We start from the raw sequence: 27,595 nt of genomic DNA on the forward strand, positions 1-27,595 counted from the left end.
TATTGCAAATTCAGTCTTCCCAGCATGGTGCAGGTCTACAATTTTGTTTCTGGTGTCCTTCGACAGCTCTTTGGTCTTGGTCATAGTGGAGTTTGGAGTGTGACTGTTTGAGGTTGTGGGCTGGTGTCTTTTATACTGATAACAAGTTCAACCAGGTGCCATTCATACAGGTAACAAGTGGAGGACAGAGGAGCCTCTTAAAGAAGTAGTTACAGGTCTGTGAGAGCCAGAAATCTTGCTTATTTGTAGGTGACCAAATACTTATTTTACCGAGGAATGTACAAATTAATTCATTAGAAATCCTACAATGTGATTTCCTGGATTCTTTCCCCCCATTTTGTCTCTCATAGTTGAGGTATACCTATGATGAAAATTACAGGCCTCTCTCATCTTTTAAAGTGGGAGAACTTGCACAATTGGTGGCTGACTAAATACTTTTTTGTCCCACTGTATATATATATTACATGAAGAAGTTCAGGTTTCCCAGTTTTATAATTCCAAAAACTATTTTAAAAGTTCATTAACAAGCCAAACATATTTACTGTAGCAGTATAAGCACTGTCCCAAATACAAAGAATATTAATCATAACTGTCATGTAGTCTGACAGAACATTAATACTTTAGCCCAGTTAACAAAGATTAATGTCAAAATAGCAGCCTTCACTAGTCCAACCCTTCCTGCCACAGAACATTACATTATTATAAAATAATTAAAATTATGAACCACCCAAATTAGGTAAATATATCTGCTTATGTCAGAGCACATTTGGGGAGGTTGATAACATATTATTAAACAGGTCTATATTAAGCAATATTCCATGTGAAATTTGAAATGACTATTTCTGAGCTAGGCTCTTTGGATGACTATTTACAAAAAATGGTTTTATTCTTCTGAAATTGCAACAAAACTTTCTATAGAAAGAAATTACTGTAATATTTTACCTGATTAACCTGTAATCTTGGACCAAGGTTGGTATAAATCTCCTTCAACAGATCTATCGCTCGACTGCCAATATCATCATTCCCTTGAATCACAACCTAAACAGCAGCATAAAGCATAAGCTAAAATTGTACAACAAAACTTTGTATACTAATTCTATTTAAAATGATCTAAAATAGCGTAAGCCCAACCTATTATTTTGGAAATGGAATGTTCTTAAAAACTTTGGAATATCCATACTACTCTGCTCATTCTTGAAGTTTTATGCCATTTTTCAGAATACTCCAAACAATAGCAGTTTCTGTTATTCTAGGAGTATTCTGGTTCTATTACAGGCTACATCATCCAAAATATGACAAATATGACAAAGCACTTCTGGTTTTTAACTTCTAGAAATTGGCAGACCATATACCACGTGGCTAGAATAGCATGATACAGAAAGTACTGTGGTTTTTTCCCCAGAATATGCTATTGTATGGCAATCTAGATTACATCCAGTGTTCTCATAAGAAGCTACACAAAAACTTCCTAGAAAGCCAACTCACTACTTAAAAAGCGAATACCAAGTAAATACTGTAAACATGGTTAAATCTCCTAGATTTGTTAGTGGAATACTATTTTTGTTTACATTTTGGTTATGTTGCCATTTCCCAGGCAGTACTAGTATGAATTTACTATTACCTTAAATAACTGTGGGAGAATAGTTAAGAACAATGGGCACACTTCACTTTTCCTATTAAAAAAGATGTAGTCATTGCATCTTTTCCCTATAATTTGGAAATAATAAAATCTTTCTGTGGGCTGTAATGGAGTACTCTGAAGAAGGGGTTGACCATTATTCTCAAATGTGTTTAAAGAATTTGTATCATACTGACAAATTATTTCACCTGTGTGATGACATCACATAGGAAATAATTTGTCGCAATCAGTTAATGATATTTACATCAACTTCTCAATTATATGACATAAATTAAGTAAATTACTTAAGAAAATTGCCTACAAAGTCCATTATGTCAGACAAGGTTCTGCTACATAGTTGATAAATTTGTTGAGAATAGAATAACAGAGTTGATTCTTTATTCCACTTATATGTAATTATTGATTTACCTACTTTTAAAAAATAGTGTTTTTCAGTACCATTAATACTATTAACAGAAAGTAAACGACTGTCTCAATTTGAATAGATGCATATTTTTACACTTACTCTCCAAAGATAATCTAGTCCTATTAATTCCAAGTCATCCATCATGTAGGCCCGTCTCTTTGCTACTAGCTTTCCTTCCCGACAGTTCACAGCTTTGAAGAAACGTTCAAAACATTTCATGCCATTTTCTGTTAAGAGTGAAGGGTCCAATTGAAGAACATTGTTTTCAAAAAAGTCTTTATTAATGTCAGGGTCTAAGTCCGGTTCATCTCCCATTAGTTTAGAATACCATTTAAAACAGGCTTCACGATCACACAGATAGACTGCATTTTCTGCTAAACATTTCCATATTTGTTTTGCCTGAGGAGCACAGAGCCACAATTGACCATCCTTCAGTAAAAATCTTGCAGAAAACAAAGAAACAAATCATTAGAAATATGTATTAATCCCATGAATACTTTAAAAATAAAGTTTACCATGTACCTAAATTCCAAAATTTTGAAATTTCCAAGAGAAAAAAAGATAATTTTGCAGTATTACATAACGTCTACATTACATACTTTTACATTACTATTCTTAATGTTCATAAAAGGAAGTTACTGTATTTACTATTCTTTGACTACTGTAAAATATTAAGGGGATAAATACAAGAAAATCTGGACAGGCACATAAACTGTATCTCTGTGAATTTCATTCAAGATATTTCCTTCCAAATCCTGACAGGCCAAGTTTCTCTTTAATATTTACTAATTGCTGGATTCAACTAGCTATTCAAATTTGCTTTGATGAATCAAGAAATATACAGATCCATTTATTCAAAAAGGAACTACTTCCTTTTCCATCCTTCTGGAGCAGCTTGGCTATGAATTGTTCTGACTGCAGGAATTCTAGGGAAAACAATATACCTGAAATGGGTCCATCTGAAAGAGGTTAAAGGTAGGTGTATCAATATTTAATGTAAATGAATGGAATCAGGCTGACAGGATCAAAATTAAGATGTAAGAAATGTAATCTCTTGCTAAGGATATTTCTGTAATAATCTTTACAAATTGGAATCAGCTTATGCTACAAATATTGCAATAGGAATATACTTCACCTAAGTAAATATACTTCACCTAAGTAAACAAATATATTTTCTCTGCCTAAAAAACATTTTTACTCTGCCTCCCCCCCCTAAAAAAAACAAAAACACAAGCTGTGCTTAAACCAACCGTAAAAAGTTCAACCGCTCTTGGACTTCTTGAACATGACTGTATCTACTTCCTGGCCTTACAGTTTGTGGATCATATTCTCCATGCTCTGCAATTTTTAAAGAAACAGATGTTATATAAGTTTAATTATTAGTAAGTCCCAATGTATCCAAGGAAATCCATTTAGAATTGCCAACATTTTAATATTGCTGAACCATTTATCTTTTAGATATGCAACAACTGAGATAGCCATACCAATGTCCTTTATGATTCTTTTACACTTTAGTCAAAAATTCTTTGCCAAAATTTATTTACAATTTAAAAATGTTTCATAAACTGCATAGAAATAGACTGTGAAAAATATTTTACTTTTGCAAAACAAATCCATGTGCTGAACACTTTTTGTTTATGAATGGATTTTACAGGTTCCTCAATAAGTAGCTGATCTCACATTTCTCAGATTAAAATACTAGCTTTCAGTAGCTAACAACGCTTAGGAGAGAAAACGCTTACATTTTAATAAGCTAAACAACTTTAAAATTTTACTCACCTTTAGCATATTGTCGCATGCTTTCCATATATGCTGAAAGATTTTCTGCAACTAAAGTTACTAGAGCATGATTGTGCTGAAGCTGATTGATTAAGTCATGACGATAAAATACATGGGGGGCTCGCTGAGTTTGACTGCAATTAAAAACATAAAACTTATAGGTGAATATTTAATATATTTCCATTGAATACTATTAATAGAAAGTAAATGACAGTCCAAAGGTTGACTCAGCCTTCCATCCTTCCGAGGTAGGTAAAATGAGGACCCAGATTGTTGGGGGCAATTAAGCTGACTTTGTAATAATGCCGCTTGGGGTGTGTGTGAAAGCCCTAATAAGCAGGCATATACATAGAATGAAGGCTACTGCTAGGTTTGTAAGCCGCCCTGAGTCTTCGGAGAAGGGCGGGATATAAATGGAATTAAAATTTTAAAAAAATTGTATTACATTTTTAAACTAAAATCCCATTCAAAATGGAATAATCATAAACCAAGTCAATTTAAAATTCAATATGTAACAGAATAAACATCAGGAACTACAGCTTTATATCAAAGGCACTCTCTTCATAAAATCTGTCATGGAACTGTTTTCATAGCTTATTGAATTGTTCAACCTGTTCTCTATACCAGAGGTCCCCAACCTTTTGGGTACCAGGGACTGGTTCCGTGAGGAGAGATTTTTCATGGACCAGAGGGGGCGTGGTTTCATGTACTGCCTGCATCCTGTGGATGGGTTTTGCTTGTTTGAGCAGACGGTTTCTGGCATGCTGCGGACTGGTGCTGGTCCACAGGAGACCCCTGCTCTATACCATAATACAATCTCTTCTGAAAAATGTCTGAACCATAGTTTGCCATCTAGCAAAAATTATTGACAAATTTAAAATCCAATATGAAGATGAATGCTGTTTTCTGACAGAAGAAAGATGTTAAGTCCAATATAGTTGATAGGTCCTTAAAACCCTACAATCGCATCAAAAAAATTCAGTGGCACAATATGAACAGGGTGATTTCAATCCATTTTTAGCTGTTTGGGATAATTTTATAGGTCAAACATCTTGACCATTCCTCTCTTCTGGTGAGAACAGATGGTTCTTGCTTAATGATCACTCATTCAGTGACCATTCAAACTTATGGTGGCACTGAACAAGTGCTACTTATGTAAGTCCTCGTACTTACCATGTCACAATGTCCTACGATCACATGATCATCATTTGTAACTTTCTTTGCTGGCTTCCAACAAAGTCAATGGGGAAGCCAGCAGGTGGTCATGAATACTGACGATATGACATTGCACTTGATGACTGCATAGGCTTTGCTTAACAATGGAAACCAGAAATGCAAAGTTTCCATTATTAAGTGGTGTGGTCATTAGACATCATATTGTGCTGCTTAGCAATGAAAATTCCTGCTCCAATTCCTATTATTAAATGAGAACTATCTATATGTTCTTTGTGCTCTGACGGTCAAAGGACTGAATTGTACCCCTAATTCGTGAAACACTGCCAACCATGCAATGAAGATAAATATGTTCTTAATTATGACTTTCTCAATTGCTCTTTTAAAATTGAAATAATTGACATGAATATTAATGGCAACTCAGCTTCAATATTTCTCTTATCCCCCACCACACCAAATTTATACTCTAACAATTTGCACCTTAACAATATCCAAAGATTTAACTGACCAATACAGTCTTATTTCAAATTCCTTAAACCAGAGTTCTCCAAAATGGTCAACATCAACTCCCACAAGTCAATGAGGTTATCCATTATTGTTTCAGTATTATTTATATTATATTAAAGTATTATTATTTTCATACAATAAATGTTTGGGGTGTGTGTGTCAATGAGCAATCTGAAACTTCATGAAAAGGCTAATGAGCTGAAGAGATTGGGGACTCCTTCATAAGACTTTCTTTTGCCCCTATCCATTCTCAAAGTCACATTCTTGTCACCATTTGAAGGAGGCTAATAATTTGATAATTCTGTGATATTTCTAAACTAATTACTTACTGATTTATTTTATTTAAAAGATTTATATGGCTGCTCATCTTAAGCAGGAGTGGGCAGCTCACAAAAAATAATTAAATTTGGCTATTTAAGTTTGTTGCATGGAATTATATGCATTCTACAGGAATACTTCCTATTACCACATAACTAAAGAAATTTAACAAAATGTTTTATAGGTGGCATTTAGATCCTAAAAAATTAGCAAGTATGTATCCGAACTGCCAGCCCAAATATTGGAGGTGTGGTTGTGAGGATGCAACGTATTTTCATATATGGTGGACTTGTAAAAAGGTTAAAGCTTTCTGGATTAAAATTTGGTGGAATATGCAAAAAATATTTAAGAAAAGGATAAAGTTTTCTCCGCAATTGTTTTTATTGGGTATTATCACAGATACCACTGATGTAGATATTAAATTGATGTTGAATTTAATTACGGCAGCGAGACTTTTAGTGGCGCAATATTGGAAGAAGGAAGAACTGCCGACTATAGAAGAATGGACTTTAAAAGTTTCTAACTTGACGGAGATAGCAAAGATCTCAGCGTATTTGAAAGATCAATCGCAACAGAGATACATTGTGGAGTGGAAGAGATGGATAGATTATATTCAGAATAAATATGGGACTAAAAAGTTTTACTTAGCATTTGAATAAGTAGTGGATATATATGATGTATAACTAGCTTGTAGTTATTTTACTGAAAGTTAAAGTGCGATAGAATTTAATATTTTATTGTTGTTTGCATATTTTAGATTATGTTTGTATTTTTATACCCTGTATTTAGCTCTGGGAAGTCGGGGAGGGGGGAGGGGAGAGTTGGGGAGGTTTGAGGGGAGGGGAGGGGTTTTGTATTTAAAAATGTATTCTAAAACTTTTCAATAAAAAAAAATTAAAGACATAATCTATTCATACTTTTGGAACGAACCTGGCTGAAGCCATCTGTCGTTCTCAGTTGCCACACAAATTGGGAGGACGGAAGAAAGGAAACTGAAAGGATTGCTAGACTAAATATGGAATGATCCCATGGGAACCAAGGTCATTCCCACAGGTGCTGGAAGGTGAAGAGAAGTGTCACAGAGCCTGCCAATTGCACTCATTGGGTAGCGTCAGTGGTGGGATTCAAATATGTGAACCACCAGTTCTCTGTGTGGATGCCGCTTCCAGAAGTCTGTTCTGGGCCTGAGCAACTTAAAATTAGCTACTGGTTCTGCAAAAGTGGCAACACTGGCTGAATCTCACCACTGGGTAGTGTGATCAATATCATAATAGGGGAAGGAAAGTGTTACATTTAATTACATTGAATTCCTAGGGGGAAAGTTTAGAGTTGGTTTCACTTTTGACCATGCTGATATTATGTATCCAATAAACATATTCTTTGAGGAACTTCAAGCTTCAGAGTTCTGATTTGTTTGGGTCCATTAGTTGGAACCTTGACACATACATTGTACTAGATTTTATTACAATTTACTAGAAAATTATCTTAACATCTCACCTTAAGTTTTGTGGCGCTTCTCCAAACAAACTACAAATTTCCCTAATTTGTTTCAAAGCTGGAATGACCCATTTGTCATTTGTGCGAAGTTCTTCTATAAAACGATCTATCCACTGTATTTTTTGTGTATCTCGATCCTTCAGGAAAAGAAAAGGAAGCATAAACATGAAGGAATGAGGATAAACATTGGCCAAAAATGAACTAGAAATGTAAGATCAACCTGGGCAAAAGCAGAGAGAACCTACTTCTAAATAACAGATGCCAACTATAAGTATAAAATCAAGTTGCTTTCTTATCCTGCTTGTACATGGAAAGCTAAAGTTTTGTCAGAATTTGGGCCAGCTATTATTCCTGCTCCAAAGGAGCAAGACTGAAATTTTATAACAATGTATCATTTATTTATAGTGTATATGCATAACCAGGTATTATTTTTGTAAGGGGTGCAAGAATATATCAGAAGTGTTCTAGGGGTGCGGGGTATAGAAAAGGTTGGGAACCGCTGATATAGAGGGATGCATTTCCCATAATCAGCACTAATTGGATAAGACTGGCAAGCTCAAAGCTAGGTTGCCGCTGAAACTATAGCACTCCAAAGGATTAAATCAAAACTAAATTAGACCCGATTCAAGAGCAATCTTCCACAACAGACACAAAGGAGCAATAGGAGTCATTAGCCACAAAGAACCATCACGTACTATTTTATATCTCATATTGCCCACACTAACTGATGTTACATCCCTTGCAAGAACTGCCCTTATAATCACAAGTCCTGCAAGGAAGGGGATGAGGAAAGGGCAGAGGTTTCTGAATATTCTCTAAAAATCAACATGTCACTGCCTGTGTTTCTATAGCTCTCAAATGTTCTTCCTTGCTTCCAAATACTCTCACGTATTATTTTCCCCTCTACCTGCCAATTTTGCAGACCAATCTAGCATGATGACCTATAAAGCCCTACATGGCATGGGTCCGGATTATCTTAGGAAGCACCTGCTGCCAGCATCAACTTCCCATCGTCCTGTGCACTCCCATAGAGAGGCCCTCCTTAGGGTGCCGCCAGTTAGGGAGTGCCGGCGGGTGATCCCCAGAGGGAGGGCATTCTCTGGGCGTGCCTGCCCTTTGGAATGATTTACCTGTGGAACTCCGGACTGCCCCCGATCTGCGTTCATTTCACCAGGACCTGAAAACCTGGCTTTTCGATTTATCAGGCCTGGACTGAAGGGGTTTTAGCTTTTTAAATATTGTTTTAATTGTTGGGCTTAATTAATTTAATTTATTTTAATTTTATATTATCTTTTATATTGTATTTTATGCTGCCCTGTAAACCGCCCTGAGTCCTTCGGGAATAGGGCGGTATAAAAATCTAATTAAATAAAATAAATAAATACTATATATGCCCTCCATATAAGCTGATGCCCTCTGCACAGCCACTTGTATACAGCTCAGACACATTCTAGCTTCTTCTGCAGCCTGCCTGCCTGCTTCACCTGCTAGTGGGACGGGTGCACACATGCACATCTAAGTTATCTGCAGAGTTCAGCAGTTTACCTTGAGCAACCTACACAGACAAGCTGCCTAAAGTGCAAGATAGAACCGTGACTCAAAAACCTATGAAGCAAGTCCATGGCTTGCTGGCGGGGTGTGGGGTGGGGCAGGTAAGAGTCCTGGATGCTAATCCCTAAGAGGAAATCTAAGAAATGCCAGGCTGCTCTGCTGCATGGTGAAGTGGAATTATTAGTGGCTGGTTGCTGTACTCTTGGCAGGGCCCTTTGGTCTTTAGGTTCCACATCCTCTCTTCAATTGGGCATGAACAATCTGCAAGCACTTTACAGCTACTGCCAAAACTGCAATGGTAAAACCAGAGCTACCTTGTGCTGTAAATGGTGAAGCAACCCTTCCTTCCTGGCTGACCTAAACTTGCTATGTGCTATTCTCCATAAACAGGCAGTGAGGAGAGAGCACATACACTTGTCAGTGTTCCCGGGTTACTCAGCTTGCGCACACAAAGCCATCGTCCTATGAGGACACCCAGACAGATTGGGACCAAGTTGTTATAGCATTCCAGCTTTGTGTGTGGAACCACCCACTAAGTGCAAATTTCCCTTGAATTTACCCACCTACAATTTGAAAAATCCTGCTTTAGAGGATTGGGGGGAGGAAACATATTTTTAATGAAATATTGGCTAGTTGATTGTTAGTGGCTAACTAACAATTCATCCTTACCTGTGAACAACTGTAATCTAAAATTTTAATGTGGGCACTGAGAGCTTGATCCATGATATCAACTGGAACATCATCACTATGTGCTAAATTCCATAGAAGATTTAGTACTTTGTGTGCCATCACACCATCTTTATCATCTTCTGCAAGACGTCGGATTAGCTCAAGTAGCTTTTCACGTTGTTTTTTACTTGCATTTGTCCAACTTGCCTAAAAACCAAAGGGAAATCCATGGAAAGTTAAAAATACAGTCCTATAATACTAAGAAAACTTTAAGAAACTGTAATATTAAAATACAAATTAACATTTAGAATTCACACACAACTATTTTAAATAACATATACTGTGTTTTCCCCAAAATAAGACCCATCCAAAAAATAAGCCCTATTTTTGGCTTGAGCCTAATATAAGCCCTACCCCAAAAATAAGCCCTACTTAAAGAGACCGCCCACTCCATCCCAACGCTCGCTACCGCAATGGGGGCAGAAGAGCGCATGGTGCACTGGTCCCACTGCCAAGAGATAAGGTGAAATGGGGGGGAGTGGAGCTGCCACACGTTGCCCACACCTACTTACCTCAGAGCCCCTGCAGCCAGGCCACTCGGCGACCTCCCCTCACCTGTTCAATGACCCTGCTGCCCACCCGCCTTTTCCCTTTCACTCCCCTCCTGAGCCAGACTGCCATGCTATGGAGGATAGGTGGGGGAGGCTCAGTCGCATTACCCAGTCCCTCTCCCCCATTTCAAAGCCAGGGGAGAGTGATAGTGAAAGGCCTCCACCACTGCTGCACATCAGCTGCATTCGCTGCTGAAGGTGGTTTCTTTGGTCCTTGCTGGCACCATCCCACCTCGCAGATCACCTGCTGGTGCTGACAGCCTCCTCCTCCTGCAACTTGAGTCCTGCATCGCTGTGTCGCACTGTCTGCTCCCCGTTCGCCGCCGGTATGGTTGTATGGTTTCAATTGTGGCAGCTCTGGAGGCTGGTGGTAAGGGACCGAAGAAAGCCCTTCTAGTGGCGGATGTGCAGTGGCGGCCTTTTGCCATCATTCCCCCCTGGCTCCAAAACGGCGGAAGGGGAACGGGTGAGATGACCGAGGCTCCCCCGCCCATCCTCCGTAGCATGGCAGTCCGGCAAGCGGCAGTGGCACTGATGCAACATATGCTCTCCTGCTCCGGTGTGACCATAAGCAACCAGACGGTGGGATGGAGTGGGACGGCAACCAGTGTACACGCACGCACGCACGCACACACACACACACGACCCGGTCTTAATTTTCTTGTTTTCTTCAACCATACTGAGCAATTAATAGTAAGACTGAAATTACTTTAAAATCATTTTCAAAGACTTCATTTGACTGAAAGCCTCTTTTCCAGTTCTTCTAAATGAAAGCAAATCCATGGTTTTACAAATAGAATACCAATTTTTAATATCATTTTAATGTATTTTCCAATACCAATCAAATTTAATGCAAAATATTAAGTCAAAACATATCCGGCTGCACAATTATTTTTACAACTCTTCAAGAAAACGCAAGAAATCCATTGGTTTTTACCCATAAAAACTTCAACAAATTTATACTATACTTAAGTAACAGGAGAACAAAGTTCTTCTTAAAAGAAAATTGGATTTCATTGTGATTCTTCATAAGTCTACTGCAAATTATCTGACTCTATCATTTGAAAAGAAATGTCAGCCTGTCTCTTATACCTGTAGTAAAATATCAATGAAATATAATTGCTACATTTTAATATACAATTTCAAATACTATAAACAACAAAGGGGATTTGACTTGGTAAAAGAAATTTCAGAAAGCTGAATCTGAAGGTTATTTACTATAGTAAACGTAACAATTAACAGAGTTGGAAGGGACCTTGGAGGTCTTCTAGTCCAACCTCCTGCTCAGGCAGGAACCCTATACCATTTCAGACAAACGTTATCCAATCTCTTCTTTAAAACATCCAGTATTGGAGCACCCAAACATTTGGAGGCAAGTCGTTCTACGAATTATTTCATCAAGAAATTTGTCCTTAGTTTAGGTTGATTCTCTCCTTGATTGGTTTCCATCCATTGCTTTTTGTCCTGGCTTCAGGTGCTTTGGAGAATAGGTGATCCCTCTTCTTTGTGGTAGCCCCTTAGATATTGGAACACTGCTATCAGGTTACCCCTAATCCTTCTTTTCATTAAACTAGTCATACCCAATTCCTGCAGTCATTTCTTATATGTTTTAACCTCCAGTTCCCTAATCATATTTGTTGGTCTTCTCTGCACTCTTTCTAATCTCAACATCTTTTTATATTGTGGCGAACAAAACTGGATGCAGTATTCCAAGTGTAGTCTTACCAAGGCGTTATAAAGAAATACTAACACTTTATGTGATCTTCACTCTATTCCTGTTAATGCAACCTAGGACTGGATTGGCTTTTTTAGCAGCTGTAGCACATTGCTGGCTCATATTTAAGGACTACAAGATCCCTTTCGCAGTTACTACTATTGAGCCAGATACAACTATTCTATTCTATTGAGCCAGGTACCACCTATTAACATCAATATAAATTTAAATTTTATTATATCCTACTTAAAGGAGCTCAATGAATAACAAATTAATAGACTAATTACCTTAAAGCAATCAAACAAATGGTCAAGCTGTTCAGGAGAGAAATCCCAGGCCAATTTTGCAAGAAGATCATGTACATTTTTCACAATGGCTTCATGTTTTCCTGCCTTGAAAAGCAATATTATTAATGTTGTTTCTCTGTTATTTGTAGGAAAAGGTACACGTTGCAACATTACTATCACAAAGCACCATTTTAAGGTAAACTGATTAAAATTCAAGGACTGGTGTGGTAACTTATGATGTACCTGCTGCTTTACAAAGCTATCATCAAAAAGCTCAAAATAAATGAAAAGGGGGAAAACCAAGCATGCTTAATAATGCATGGTTCCTTCCATTATATGTATCTCAGCTTGAACAAAACAGAAACAAGCAACCTTTGAAGAACTGCAACCTAACTTCTGGAAGAAAGCTAGAACACGCAGTGTGATGACAGAAAAGTAAAATTGCTTCACTACATAACATCAGAGAGATGCTTGAATTTCCCCTGGAAAGTACTTTGGAAGTAGTTCAGGATAAAATATGAGATAAAGGAAGTGAAAATTGCTCAAGCTTCATGAGACCTTTGATTGGGAATGATGAAGCTGAAAGGGTGAAGGTTATTAGGTAGTCCTCAACTTATGACCACAAGTGAGCCCAAAATTTCTGTTAAGTGACATTTGTTAAGTGAGTTTTGCCCCATTTTACAACCTTTCTTGCCACAGTTAAGTGAATCGCTGCAGTTGATAAGTTAGTAACATGGTTGTTAAGTGAATATAGCTTCCCCATTGATTTTGCTTGTCAAAAGGTTGCAAAAGATGATCACATGACCTTGGGACACAGCAATGGTCAAAAGTATGAACCAGTTGCCAAGCATCTGAATTTTGATCACATGGTCATGAGGACGCTACAAAGATTGTAAGTGTGAAAAATGATCATAAGTCACTTTTTTCAGTGCCGTTGAAACTTTGAACAGTCACTAAATGAATTGTTGTAAGTCGAGGACTACCTGTATATTCCATGAATATATGCAAAGAAAGGGAAATGAGATCAGAAAAGATAGGAAAATGTTTAAACATAAATGAAAAGACTGCAATGCTTAAGATCAGAGTAGGGGTGTGCATGATACAGTATATACATTATTGCTTCAATTTTTTATGAACAGCTTCAAAGCAGTCCCATTTCAGTAAAAACAAAACATTTAGGCTCCAAAAAAAATTCTGGAGGAATCTCAGGGTGATTTGTGGGGGTGGGTGGGGGATGAATAAAGAAAGGCTGCTTCCTGCCTTCCCTTCGGTAGCACCCAGAAATTCATATCCCTCTTGCCTTCTCAATCCCTTAATTTTGCCAGAACTTCCCTTCCATCCTTCCCCTCAGGCATTGTGGATATACTGCCCTACGTACCAGTTCCCTACTGCAACTATCCCAACAATAAGAAACATAATCTAAGCACAGCATCTTCCACAGGCTCTTTTGTCCCTTTACAAGGGGGCAATTTTTTTAAACTCTTTTCAAGTTACAAGTAAACTACAATTTTATGGACTATCTGTACTGAACAATTTAAACTAGAGCTATTTCTAAAAATACTCGTTTATTTGTAACTTGAAAAGAGTTAAAAAATTTTGCCCCCTTGTAAAGGGATAGGACAATGATTCAGAGACGAAAGCATTAAATATTTAATATTGTAGTAAAACAGAAAATATGGCCATACAAAACAGAGATGGTCTCACGTAAGATAATAGTATTTAACTCTTACCTGGGCAGCCCAAATGTTGTCAAGGTCTTGCAAAGTTAGGGCCTTTTCTTTGATGACAAAACGAAGAATTTTCTCTAACTTTTCTACATATTGAGGTTGATGTAGACTATCTCGCAACACAATTGATAAAATATTGTTTTGCTGGATCCATTCCTAAGCAGAACATGAATGTATTGGATACAATTAGAATATATACGCATTTCCCTTTGTTTTCTTTAGATAAGTGAAGTAATGCATTATAAAACTCTTGGGGATGGGAACCATAATTTGAAAAAAGGAATACTAATAATATTCATCAGCTTTTTCTTCCTAGAACAAGCACACTCAACTGGCTAGCCCAAATTTCACAATGACTAAGGACAGTACAGTTTTGCTATGTAGTAAGCATGTAGCAAGATATAATGTGAATTAGGTTAACTCTATCCTTGATATTCTGGAAGCCCCTGGAGATCTGGTGATGTCACCAAGTCCGGGGGTCCAGGGAACTGGAGATATGTTTAGATGGCTCCATTACTGAGGTAAATTCACTCTCTCTCTCTACTTAGGTTTCTACATGTTTGGTCTTAATTATTTTTTTTTATGTTTACTTTTATATTTTATGTTTGCTTTTATATAAGTAATGTTCATAATTATTGTATACTGCCCAGAGTCACTTTTCATGAGATGGGTGGCTATATAAATTTGATAAATAAAATAAATAAACTGATGCATATTCTTTAAACACTTTCCCACTAAATTAAAGAAAAGAAGTTTACCGCCATTCTTTCTGCTGTAAGCCATTCCTCCTCTTCAGGATTGCCATGTCGATGGGTATAATATGACACACTAGATATCACTTTGTTAACTTCATTTAGTGCATTCATTTTTCCATTGAAAGATGAAATTTGTAATAACCTATGAAGAAATGTTAAAGTAACATTTTAAGGGGAGCAGAACAAGATAACTCAACTCCTAAAAAGCATTAACACAACTGAAGAGATCTTACCTAAGTATCATTTTCAATCTAAATATTTCTAAATTTTTTACTGTTTCCTCTTGTCCTGGAACTCTTGACGCTAAGTTCTTCAGAGATTTTATTATCATCGACAAAGCATCATTTTTGGCTTCATTCTTAGCTTCTTTCTTCAGTTCATCATCAGTTAAGTTCTCTAAAAACTGTGGAACCATTTCTATAATTGGAAGGAAGTATTTCTTCACTGTATGCAGTGTTAAAAACTCATAGCACTGTCCAAATGGTCTGGAAAAAAAATATCAATGTAAAGGAAAAACTAGTTTGAAGTAGCAAGTTAAGTAGCCACATTTATAATTTATTTCACAAAAATTAATCAGAGCAAAATTACTATGACTGACTGAAAAATAAGCTATCTAAACCCTTTTGCTGTGTATGAAACAAGAACTGAATTTAAAACTTCAGGGTAAATCTGACAGATTACAGTCTTAACATAGGTAACAATTACTGTTTGTCAATCCAAGTTTTAAAAAGTAGAACAGCTAGAAGCTTTGGATCCAGTGGCAAGTATTGGAGAGAGCATAAGGACTGAAGTTAGGAAACAGCTGGGAAGCTGTCTCTGATCTCTTCTGCAGAAATAATCCACAATGCTTTTGCTAGGTAATGATGAAATGTGGAAAGAAAATAGAAAAGACAGAGGCTAAACTGAGATAATATGTGTATAATGTATAATCTCTGAAGGGGCACATTCCATGAGGTGAAGTAGGATAGAATTCTATGCTGGAGCCATTTACTGCATCTATGGAGCAATGGGTTTTTAAATGTTAGTTCTTATAATATTTATACTAACTTTGTCCCCATCTTGTTACTACAACTTTGGTGCTGATGTAAGTCACCTGCTTGGAGTTAGTGGCAATAGAACTTTTATAATAACTCAGATAATAATTCCGAGTTAACTTGGGAGTTTTGAACTGTGAGCTTCACTTTAGGATATGTCAGGGCATTCAACACTGAATGAAATCTGAAATCAGTTGGTTACAGCAGAGATCCTCAACCTTTTGGGCACCAGAGACCAGTTCCGTGGAGAGAGGTTTTTCCATGGATCGGAGGGTGTGTGGTTTTGTGTGTTGCCTGCATCCTGCAGATGGGACTTTTGCCTGTTTGTGTGGACCGGTTGTTGGCATACCACGGCCCGGTACTGGTCCACGGACCGGGGATTGGGGACCCTTGGGTTACAACACATTATACAAGTTCAAATCCAATAGGAAATTGATTAATTTTGTTAAGCAAACTAAACACAGTGCATTTAGATCAGAATTACAAAATAAGGTTCTTTTCATTTTGCAGTGCAATAAATATAGTTTTTGTTTTAAGTAGTAACAATTACAACACAAAGCTTTTCATATGCTATCAAAAACTTTAAGATTTTGAAATTTTGAAATGTAACAATGAGGGTAACAAATAGGATAGAATTTTGGGGGGGTATGGTTTACAACAGTTTTAGCAATCTGAATTGTAGCCATCAATGACTTTAAACAGAACCAGATTATAGAATCTATCTCTTATTACCTGTTTCACAGTCAAAAAATTATTTTTGACAGCAAATGGGAATAGTTGGAAAAAAACAAACCTGTTATTCTGATCTGTTAAGAGAAAAAATGTTTTCTATAGGGTCAAATCCAGTATGGAATATAAACCGCCCACCGAGTTTAGTTATTAATACTACGTATTTTCATGTTCTTATATTTCAGAACTGCATAATCTTCTTTGTATTTTGAGGAGTGTGGAAATATGTGCATATAATAGTAACTTTATCATCCAGTATACAGAAAGATATTTGAATTAAAATGAGTTATTCTTGTTCAGGTGACAAATTCCAAACACTTCCTTAGAACTTACTTGATGAGAGCTGCAATAATCTGAACATTCAATGCTGATCCACTCATAAAACGATCATGTAGGATTTGAAACCCATTTAACGTGCCAAACTTGTTGATGAGATCTACTAGCCAACCCTGCAAAACAATGTTTTCTCCAAGTAATTTCTACCACCAAAACATATATTTATGTTGCAAAGATGTTGCTCAACATATCTGATTAAAATTAATTGCCAATATTCTTAAATTATTGGTCTTTTACCTTTACGTAGTACTATCACTTCATTGAAATTTGAAAAATTATATCACCTGAAATTCAGTCTTTATGACATTTTAAAGGCAGAATAAGTATTTTATTTTGTCAGAAACAAAGACAGGAGGATTATCTTTAAAAATCTTATTTATGTTAAGTTCCATAATGCAGCTTCTGTAGTTCTACCTTATCTCAGGAAATTACTTTTCAGAGGTTTTATACAAGTCTGAATAAAGATTCACCTCTAGTTCCAATTTCAATCAGCATACCTTTGGTGACCGTGGGTCTGGAGGACGAGCATAAAGTTCATCTTCAGCTAGCTGAGCTCCAGCAGGAACAGTTTCTGAGGGACGTGTACCATTATAAAGATGGAATTTGCAATGAGGATTTAAGGCCATTGCAAGAAGTTCAAGAAGAGGAAACCAATCTTGGGCCAGCTTTGCCACACACAGTTCAACAAGGCGATGGGTGTTGTTAATGATACATCTCTATTTAAAAGAAAATTATTTTAGATATGCTGTCTTTTATTCAAATTCTGCCACTAATCTTATTATAATAAACATAATGCTACACTGCAGTGTGTTTTACATTTAGACTAACAGTTACCAAACTGCAGGCTATGGATCCCTGTCGAACTGCACAATTTTTACAAGGGGTCTGTGACACACATCAAACGTGGCAAATAAAACAAAACGCAGCCACACTGCTCTTCTATTAACAGCCACTGACCAAAAGATGCCTAGGGTGCACTATGGCAAACCTTTTAGAGACCGAGTGCCCAAACTGCAATCCAAAACCCACATGTATCATCGGGTGCTGGGTGGGCGTGGCCCACTGGGTAGGCGTGGCTGCGGTGGTAACGGCAGACTGGGTGGGACTAAAAAGTTCAATCAATCAATTCCAACTTTGCGAGTTTTTTTTTTCCCCGCGAGAAGTTGAAATTGATTGAACTTTTTTTTATGCACACAGCAGCAAAGGTCTAAAGCGAAATTTTTTTATAAAACCCAGCTGAAGGCCTAAAAGTGGGGCGACGGCACCCGTGCTCACAGAGAGGGCTCTGTGTGTCACCTGTGGCACCCATGCCATAGGTTCGCCGCCACCACAGCACTAGGCAGAAAGTTGAAAAGAAAAATACCAGCGGACCCAGGGCAACACTTTTTTTCCTCCTGGCCAGCAATGACACTTCTTTACTATCCAGCACAGACAGTACATGTGTGATTTTTCTCATTAGTGACACTGTCCTGCATGTCATGGTCAGCTCTGACTCAAGAGGAGCCTGCTGAGTGGATTTCAGCAAGTAGAAGCTTTAAAGACATGAGGCTAGTCCACTCAACAATCACCAGGACCCAGAAAGCACTATGTGCAATGGAAGGAAATTAAATCATATCACTTTTTTAGCACACTTAATTAGCTTATTATCATATATTTCTGAGTAGCTAACCCCAACTTACATGAATTTCAAATTTCCAGCCACTCACTGCCTCATCTGTAAGTATTTTTGTGAAAGAAATTGTTAACCCATCTCGGAAAAATCGTTGACATGCCTCACTTTTAACATCAAGACCTATGTAAAAAAAATAAAAATAAAATTATTTCAATGGAAATTCAGTCCTCAAAATACCAATGACAACAGATCATTCAAAATCTTTTTCAAAAGAAAGCCAAAGCCCTTTGTAGCATTAGGTATCTATTGTACTGCATCAAAATTGCGTAAAAATACTAGTTTCTTTAGTAAATTTAAAATATTTAATACCACAGGATTTTTAATGTGAAAAATCTGAAAAGCTGGAAGAAAAAATAATCAGAACACAAAAGGCTGAGGATGGATGGCAGACCTACAAAAACTAAATGTTTTTGAATTGTTACAAAAGAAACAGGAATGAAAAGGTACTAAGGCAGTGTCTGTTTAAGAGAATTCACAATTCACATAGATAAACCATTTTAAAATGTAGCCAGCAATATCCATTTTTCTTAATGTTTTATTTTTCAGCTTACCCTTTTTACTAAGCTCAATAGCAGCTTCTAGAAGAACTTCTAATTCTCCCTTGGGCAATACAGGAACAACCCATCGAGGTCTAGGAAAACGTAAGAATATAATTAATTTTACATTACATCTAGGTTTTCCCCACTCATGTATCCCGAATACCTGGGTCACACATTTGGAAGCACTTAGGAACAATTTGCCATAATTCAATGGTGTTCTTTGTAAATAAGTCAAGTTTTTATGTGCATTTTTGTTTAGCAACTGAGTTCTGTTCTAACGAGCAGGTTGTTAAATGAATACATACTGAGAGAAGATAGATACTGTGAAGATCACTGGGTTTCTGCCATTTCATTTAAATCAAGTTCTCCTATAGCTATACCAGCGTTACTCTTATTCCAGCATGCATTGTTGTCAAGAATATAAAATTTGGTTATAAGTGCACACATTGTTGGAAAGTATTTTTTTTTACTTTTTGTCATATTGCAAATAATCAATAACAAAGGTAGTTGGTAAACAAGAAGTGGGTGTATTTGCTTAAAAGCTACTGAAATACACCCAAAATGCCAACAGAAGTTAACCACACAACTGTTGGAAATTTTGAAAATTACAAAAGTATTAAAAAAAAATAACCTGTTGATCATGTCATCCAATTTTGCCAAATCAGTGTGTGGAAATGCAGGTTCTTCATCTTCAAGTTGCGGTGGGGCATCACCCTGACCCTGTTCATCAGGGGGAGTAGCTGGGGAATTCTCATTTGAAGAATCAGGTGAAGAAGTCTGAAATGGAAACAGTGGATTTCCATGAACTATTCAAATTCCATCATTTTTGTTCATAGATTCATATGAGCATTTAAACATGACTAAAATTGAGATTCTAGAAAGGTTAGGAAGGTTGATTACTGTTTTCTGCTTATTTAGGTTTTATAACCAAAACTGCGTTAAAACGTAACCATGTGCTAATATTTCCAACTGTGGTCTAAGACAGACCTACTTGTTCTTCCTACAACCATACAAATACAATACAGTCTTTATTTTCACTTTATTCCAAGCTTGCATGTTTATAACCTCTGACTACCATAGTGTTCACCTGTGTCCCCCATTGTGGCCAATCTCTACATGGAAAAGGTAGAAACCAAAGCCCTAAATTCCTTCACAGGAATTCCATCCATCCAGCGAGTGGGTGGAATTCCTGTGAAAGAGTTTAGGGCAGACATGTCAAACTCACACCATCACGTGATGTCGCGCAACTATCGGGAGAGTTTTGCCATTGCCGGCAATGGGGTGGGCACGGCTTCCGGATGACGCGTCCGGCCTGTGGGCCAGCAGTTTGACACCCGTTTAGGGCTGTGGGATATGACATTATCTGTCTACAGCAGAGTCCTTTCAACAGTTCCATGAAGGGTTCCACAGCCATTTGCACTACTCAGGTGACCCTGACAACACAGATAAAGCTCCAGGTGGCCTCAACGACTTTCTAAAAGAATGCAAATGACCAGCTCTCTGCAAGGATTATAAATCCTTCCATTCTCCATCATCCAGTCAGAGCTGAAGAAGCTTCTTGGATGAGAAGCGAAACGTCTTCAAAGAAAAACTACAAAGTCCAGTTGCCTCGTGAAAAAACATATTTGGGATAACTATGACCTGGATGACTGAGAAACTCCATAGACTGCTACCGTAATGGTATCTACAGATAGATATCAATTTTATCTTTTTGACAGGATATTAAATTTGTTATTTAAAACATTATTTCTTTCCAAAATCAATGAAATTTTAATATGATTACCCTTTTCTAATATTGATTGCTGAAAAGTGTGATCATTTTAGGGCCTCTGTATTAGCTAACATATGAAATAGCACTTGTACTATGTACACAAAAGAACTCTTTGATAAAGCTTAGGGTCAGAGTCTCATGTACCTAAATACTTTGCATGCAAGGAAGCCGCAGGGTAAGCAAAAAATACACTATCTACAACTGTGTTTCTCTCTTAAGTCCTGCTGATTTCCTCACTGTTTCTTGTATGATATATACTCTTTACCTTATACCAATTATTTCTGTTAGCATAGAAGCACCCATTTTGTAAGGAATACTAACAATCTTCCCAGTGCACTAAATGCATGACTTTTACTATAGGCTCATCAAAACATTAATACAGTTACTCTTCATAAAGAGTAAGACTGATTAGAATATTATACTAAACAGCTAAATTGCACATCTATTCTCACTTTGGCATTGAACAAAGCACAGTCATGGAAAACAGAAACATTTGATTAGCAAATCCGATCAGAATTTCTGGAGCCTTGTTTATTAGGCACCTTAATTTGTGAATATTTCTAAAAAATCAATCACATTATAGATAGTGATTAGGAACCGTTGTTGAGTCCCACTCAGTTACCGCTAGGGTAATTTAGAACAGTCGCTGAGTGGACATAGATTTGTAGCCAACAGTGGCTCCCTATTATTAATTCTAAATTAGAACTCTCTACTGTTATAGTCAAATGAATGTATATACTTTGCAAAGCCATATTTAACATACCTGATTCTGCTGGAGAGGAGGCTGGGACTGTCCATCAGGAGCCTGTCCCTGACTGTCATTCCCTCCTACTGGAGAGCCACGAGTCGTGGCTGTCATACTCGAAACAGGGCAGATTTTTGCAATTTTGTCTGCTTATGTAGTTGTTGAGAGAGAAAAAATTATAGTCCGCTTAATAAAGTTGAAGTACCAGCGTAGATCTGTTTTAAAAAGCTCCAACTCAAGAACAAGCCATCTTGCAGAGACCATTGCATAACCTGAAAATTAATTTAATATATCATGTTAGTTTAAATCTTATCCTGGAGATATAAAAATGTCATTCAAATGTCATTCTCTATTTCTTAAAAATCCAACAAGAGTCCCAAATAAAGAAATATTATATTTCTCTATAACCAAACAATTAGAATAAATGAATTTACTCCATAAAGTTCAATTCCATGGCCAACCATCTTTCTTTTCTCTGGTGTCTGTTTCATATTTTAGGAAAACATTATTTGGCATTGTAAAAACAACACTGTGCCATCACAGAACTCACTTAGAAATGTTAATCCATGGCCAATACTGGGTTAATTTTAATTAGTGGTTCCTTATTGAGTCTCCTGATAAGGCTCTATTTCAAATAATATGTAAGTAAAATATACATGCTGCTGATCTGAAATGTTAATGATGACCAAATCAGGTAATACATGGATGCAAGACCATCAGAAAATATTAGGACTCTATGCTAGACTAGGAAGTAAAAAAAAACAAAACCAAAAAAACTTCAGAAGCAAGCAATAGCAAATCCCTCACATACTGTTGCCAAGACAATTCTACAGATGTGTCCAACAAATCACAGGAGACTACCTTAACCTAAAGACGACTCTCCCATTTAGAATACAGGTAATCCTCAAATTATGATGAATCTCCCCAGGACTACATACGATCCAGATTCAAAGTTCCAACAACTGCCCCCTGGTCATGTGATCGCAATTCAGGCATTTGGCAACTGTACATAAGTCAACTGCCAAAATTTGAGCAATCCATATTCAACTATTAAACCAAATAGTTTACTAGAAACATTTAAAATAGACACTAGACTGTGCTAAAGCGTATTCAAATTCTCTCCAATGACGCAATCCTCTTCCTATATATGCTGCAAGGTATCATTATGATAAGATAGAGTATGGCGCATTAGTATTATGGCACATTAGTATTATTATTATTTTATTTGAACTGGTACACCCTAATCCACAGTATGGTGAAAACTAAGCATCCTGATGTTTACAACATTTTTTGAGCCCTATTTACTCATCCTACCATGTCAGAGCATTTTAATGAAGGCTACAGAACAAATTTAGGGATACAGACAAGTAGTCTTCTATTTACGACTGGTTACTTTGTGACCATTCAAAGTTATAGACATTTCTGAGGGTACTTACTTACAGCCTGGATTCAAGGTTCTGACAGCTATTTACCCCATGATCACATAACTGCATTTAGAGGGCTCAGAAACTAGACTGCATTTAGAGCCATTTGTAGCTTCCTGCAGACATGTGATTACATTTTAGGATGGTTTTGCCCAAACTGGCATGTATGTCCCATTTTGGGCAAAACTGTGTCCATACCGAACCATCTACTGCATTTGTTTATGGCTGCAAAAAAAAGTGGTAAAATCAGGTTGGTCACATAGGTGACCCAATTTATGACCATCACAAGTTACGACAGTGTTGGGCTGGCCGGCTGGAGCTCAAAAGACTATCTATAGATGATTTCAGTATTTACTAATATGAACAATCTAAAATAGTCTAAAGACAAACTGTAACCAACATTTAAATCAGAAAGACAAAACTGAAAATAAATTGCTTGCTTATACAAGTGGTTCTTGTTAACAATTCAACAACTGCCTGAACCTGTAACAGTTCTGAATGAGAGGTAGTTATAACTGGTGTTCAACGTTCTGGCCAGAACAGTGCCCCCGTGGTCACATGACTGCAATCCAAACGCTCAGCAGATGGTTTGGGTTTCTGACTGTCACAGCATCTCACAATCACCTGAATGATATATGCAACCTTCCCCTGCTGGAACAATCGCAATTTTCCACAAGCAAAGGCAATATGGAAGCTAGCTGGAAGCTATAATCATGTGAAATCCTCAATTAACAGTGTAATGGAGACTGTGGGACCTAGCATCACTAAGCAGTGTAATCATGTGACATTATACTTTATGATCATATCATTTAGCAAGGGCAGTTTCAGTCCATCTTACAATCATTAATTGTGGACTATATGTATTTTCTAAGATAAACTTTCTCCCCAAAATTACATCAGACCATTCTATTGTTACAAAAATTAATAATTTTGGAGATTTGAGATTAAATTAAAAAGATATTTGTTTTCCTTTGTACATGCAGTAAAGGTGGTCCTTGACTTACAACCACAATTGGGTTCAAAATTTATGTTGCTATAAGCAAGACAGTTGTTAAATGAGTTTTGCTGCATTTTATGACCTTTCTTGCCACATTTGTTAAGTGAATCACAACAGTTGTTAAATTAATAATACAGTTGTTACGTCAATTTGGCTTCCCCATTGACTTTGCTTGTCAGAAGCCCACAGAAGGTGATCACATGACCCTGGGACAGTGCAACTGTCATAAATACATGCCAACTGCCAAGCATCCGAATTCTGATCATGCAACCATGGGGATGCCACAATGGTCATGTGTGTGAAAACTGGTCAGAAAGTCACTTTTTCCAGTGCTGTTGTAACTCTGAATAGTCATTAAATTAATGGTTGTAAGTCGAGGACTACTTATATCAAGTTTTGGACTGGCACCAGAGAAACTAATGATTCACACGCAGCAGCTCACTAGGTGATTTTGGAGCCAATTACTGTTTCTCAACCCAACCCACAACGGTACTTAAGTTTGTGAGCCTGTTTGAATTTTCAACATTTCTGCATGAGCATTTCTGCATGAACTAACTCAAGGCGGCTTTTGACATTTCAAGGCTAAGCCCCTGAGCAGATCCGCCAAATAAAAGATTCTTGCTCCTAATTCATAAATTATATGATAAAATGGGGCTTAAAGTAAGATGTCACCAGTAGGGGACCTTTCCAACTTTCAAACTCTTAAGAGGGTAAAACAAGGATGCATTCTTGCACCATCACTTTTTAACATATAGATCAATTCTCTGATCCCCCCCCCGTGGATATCTGCACTCCTAAACTAACCTAAACTAACAGACAACTCCAATTTTACTTTATGCTGATGATGCAGTTCTCTCTTGTCTTTTATAGGCATGACTGAGAACATTGGCATCCTGCTGTAATGAGGAACAATTAATAATTATGACAAATCTAAAGCACTAGTCTTTTCTAACAAAAGTCAAAAGTACATATGAACAATTGAGTCCCATAAATTAGAACAAGTGAAATACTTTAAATTCTTGAACATAGTATTTTGGGCCTCAAGAAAGTTAACTGTCCAGGTAAATTATATCTCTTCTACTACCCAGAAGAGCATACAAGCAATAATTACATTTCATAGGCAACAAGGGGCAAATTATATCCCAAAAGCAGTTAAACTCTTTAAAGCTAAAATAGTTTCCCAAGTATTATATGGCATACAATTCGGGCCATACATGAAGCCATCCAATCAAATTTTCTCAAGATCTTGTTTGGCACCCGAAAAATGCACCCCCAATGAAGTACTGAGCTTGAAGCCAATGTGCCAAGTATTAAGGCTCACGTCTGGACTAGGATACCAATCTCAGGTCTTAGAATCATGTTTGAGCCTACAGGCCCGATACCTTTGCTGTCAGACAATGACCAGTTCCATTGACAGTGTACCTGCATAAATCTCTCCTGAATATGTAGGCCAATTAACCCTAGAGAAGGCCAAATAAATAGTAAAAGAGAAAATCAGACACACATCAATAAAATGGTTTCATAATTGTTAGACAGTTATAAGCCTTCAGTTGCGGGGTACTTATTCAATTTAACAGTAAGCAAATATAAAGGTAAAGGTTCCCCCGCACATGCGTGCTAGTCGTTTCCAACTCTAGGGGCCGGTGCTCATCTCCGTTTCAAAGCCGAAAAGCCAGCACTTGTCCGAGGACGTCTCCGTGGTCATGTGGCCGGCATGACTAGACGCCAAAGGCGCACAGAACGCTGTTACCTTCCCACCATAGTAGTCCCTATTTTTCTACTTTCATTTTTACGTGCTTTCGAACTGCTAGGTTGGCAGAAGCTGGGACGAGTAACAGGCGCTCACTCTGCTATGCGGCACTCGGGATTCAACCCGCCAAACTGCCGATTTTCTGATCGACAAGCTCAGCGTCCTAACCCACTGAGCCACCGTGTCCCTTTTAAGCAAATATAGATGTACCTTTAAAACATGCCCATTTTGAGGCCCTCCCATGAGCCCTACTGGAGGGAGGATTTCATGGAACCCTGATTCACAGAGACTTTGTCCTTGTGATTCTCGGGAAGGCGAAACTCCCAGCTACTTTCTCATACGGTGCCCCTTGTACAGTGCCTAAATATTTGCTTTGATTGCACCAATCATTTACAGCTATGTGGGCTGTACAGATAAATTGTATATATATTTATATTTTTTTAAGGGACACTAACGTTAAGTGGCCATTTCCCCCCCCAAGTCACACAACTGTGTTAATTTTTTTAAATAAGACATGCTGTTTTATTGTCCCATTATTTTCCCCCTTCCCTAATTGTTACATCAAAACTTTCTTTACTGTATTTTTAAGTTGTAAAGGATAATCAAAGAACATAATAAAGATATTTGATTTGAACATGTCCTAAATCTAGAGAACCCAATTAAAATAGATGAATCAAAAACCCTATACTTGGAGAACAGATCAGGTTCAACTCATATTTCTGCAGAAACATTGCAAATTCAAAAGGATTACTAGAATTCTAATCACCACTGAATGGATAAATAAACAAAATTGGTTGTTTCACATTATATTATCTATCATTTATTTTTTAAAATACAAAGCACGGTGCTTTTGTTGAAATAACAACAAAAATGCCAACATGGCTCAATAGGTTCAAGCAGGCAACTGTTAAAAGGCAAGATATAAAAAATATTTTTCAACTACTCAATAAAATCAGCCTGATCGGGGCTAAGAGATTAAAGGTAAAAGCTTGTATCAATCTATTGTAGCTGTAGCAATAGTTTTGCAGAAAATAGTGAGCTATAAATTTTCTCTTAATGAAACTGGATATTCTTTCTATGCAAAATAGTTAATGTATTACCTATTTGTGGCTTATCTGAATGCAATAAGCATGATATTTTGGCTGGCTTTGTTGGAAAAACTACAATGTAAGAAGGCTAATAGAACTATACATAAACTTCAAATACAGTGACCTAAAATGTAATATGTTTGTTTACATATTGAAGAATTATAAAAGCACTTAAAACGTATGTTAAGTGAGTTTTGCCCCATTTTACAACTTTTCTTGCCACATTTGTTAAGTGAATCACTGCAATTGTTAAGTTAGTAACAGGGCTGATAAGTGAATCTGGCTTCCCCATTAACTTTGCCTGTTGGAAGGTCACAAAAGGTGATCACATAACCCTGGGACACCGCATGGTCATAAATATTTATCAGTTGTCAAACATCTGAATTTTGATCACATGATCATGGAGATACCGCAAAGGTCTGCACTGTGAAAAACAGTCATAAGTCACATTTTTCAATGCTGTTGTAACTTTGAACGGTCACTACATGAACTGTTGTAAGTCAAGGACTACCTGTATTTTCTAATTTAAAAGATACCCTGTTAACAAAGCTGTAATCAAGAGGCAAAACTAGTGATAGAAAATTGGTTGTCATTAGTTGACCATCAAGCAGCTCCTACTCTCTCTCTGCATCCCTTTAAATTCTCAGTCAAAAGGGCATTACTAGAGGATGCATTCATATTAAATAATCCTTAAAACATACTGTGTTTTGAATTTGGCTCTTATTCAAAGTATCTATTACTACTTATTTATCATAAACAAAATAGTATTTCTACCATTTTAATTTTAAAATGAAAGTTTAAGAATTCTTATACAGATTCCACATTAAGTCTGCAATTTTAAAGACACATAAGAAAATAAAAAAAAATCAAAAGCAAC

The 27,595-nt window shown here is 37.0% G+C and overlaps 1 protein-coding gene across 2 annotated transcripts in view; it reads right to left on the reverse strand.

Moving 5' to 3' along the window:
- USP9X (ubiquitin specific peptidase 9 X-linked) overlaps positions 1 to 27,595 on the reverse strand; it is a 108,938-nt gene that overhangs the window by 51,092 nt on the left and 30,251 nt on the right. For both annotated transcript variants that reach the window (XM_083362657.1, XM_083362656.1), the window contains 16 exons: positions 21,478 to 21,731; positions 19,575 to 19,720; positions 18,956 to 19,035; positions 18,412 to 18,524; positions 17,230 to 17,448; positions 16,730 to 16,845; positions 14,867 to 15,118; positions 14,637 to 14,775; positions 13,882 to 14,034; positions 12,152 to 12,256; positions 9,540 to 9,746; positions 7,320 to 7,456; positions 3,825 to 3,958; positions 3,296 to 3,383; positions 2,145 to 2,487; positions 943 to 1,038 (listed from right to left, as the gene is read on the reverse strand). In XM_083362657.1, coding sequence (XP_083218783.1) covers positions 943 to 1,038; positions 2,145 to 2,487; positions 3,296 to 3,383; positions 3,825 to 3,958; positions 7,320 to 7,456; positions 9,540 to 9,746; positions 12,152 to 12,256; positions 13,882 to 14,034; positions 14,637 to 14,775; positions 14,867 to 15,118; positions 16,730 to 16,845; positions 17,230 to 17,448; positions 18,412 to 18,524; positions 18,956 to 19,035; positions 19,575 to 19,720; positions 21,478 to 21,573 — 2,424 coding nt within the window. In that variant the 5' untranslated portion in view covers positions 21,574 to 21,731. The remainder of the gene's footprint in view (positions 1 to 942; positions 1,039 to 2,144; positions 2,488 to 3,295; positions 3,384 to 3,824; positions 3,959 to 7,319; positions 7,457 to 9,539; positions 9,747 to 12,151; positions 12,257 to 13,881; positions 14,035 to 14,636; positions 14,776 to 14,866; positions 15,119 to 16,729; positions 16,846 to 17,229; positions 17,449 to 18,411; positions 18,525 to 18,955; positions 19,036 to 19,574; positions 19,721 to 21,477; positions 21,732 to 27,595) is intronic.

This window comes from Vipera ursinii (assembly GCF_947247035.1).
Source record: "Vipera ursinii genome assembly, chromosome: 4".
NCBI classification, from domain to species: Eukaryota; Metazoa; Chordata; class Lepidosauria; order Squamata; family Viperidae; genus Vipera; species Vipera ursinii.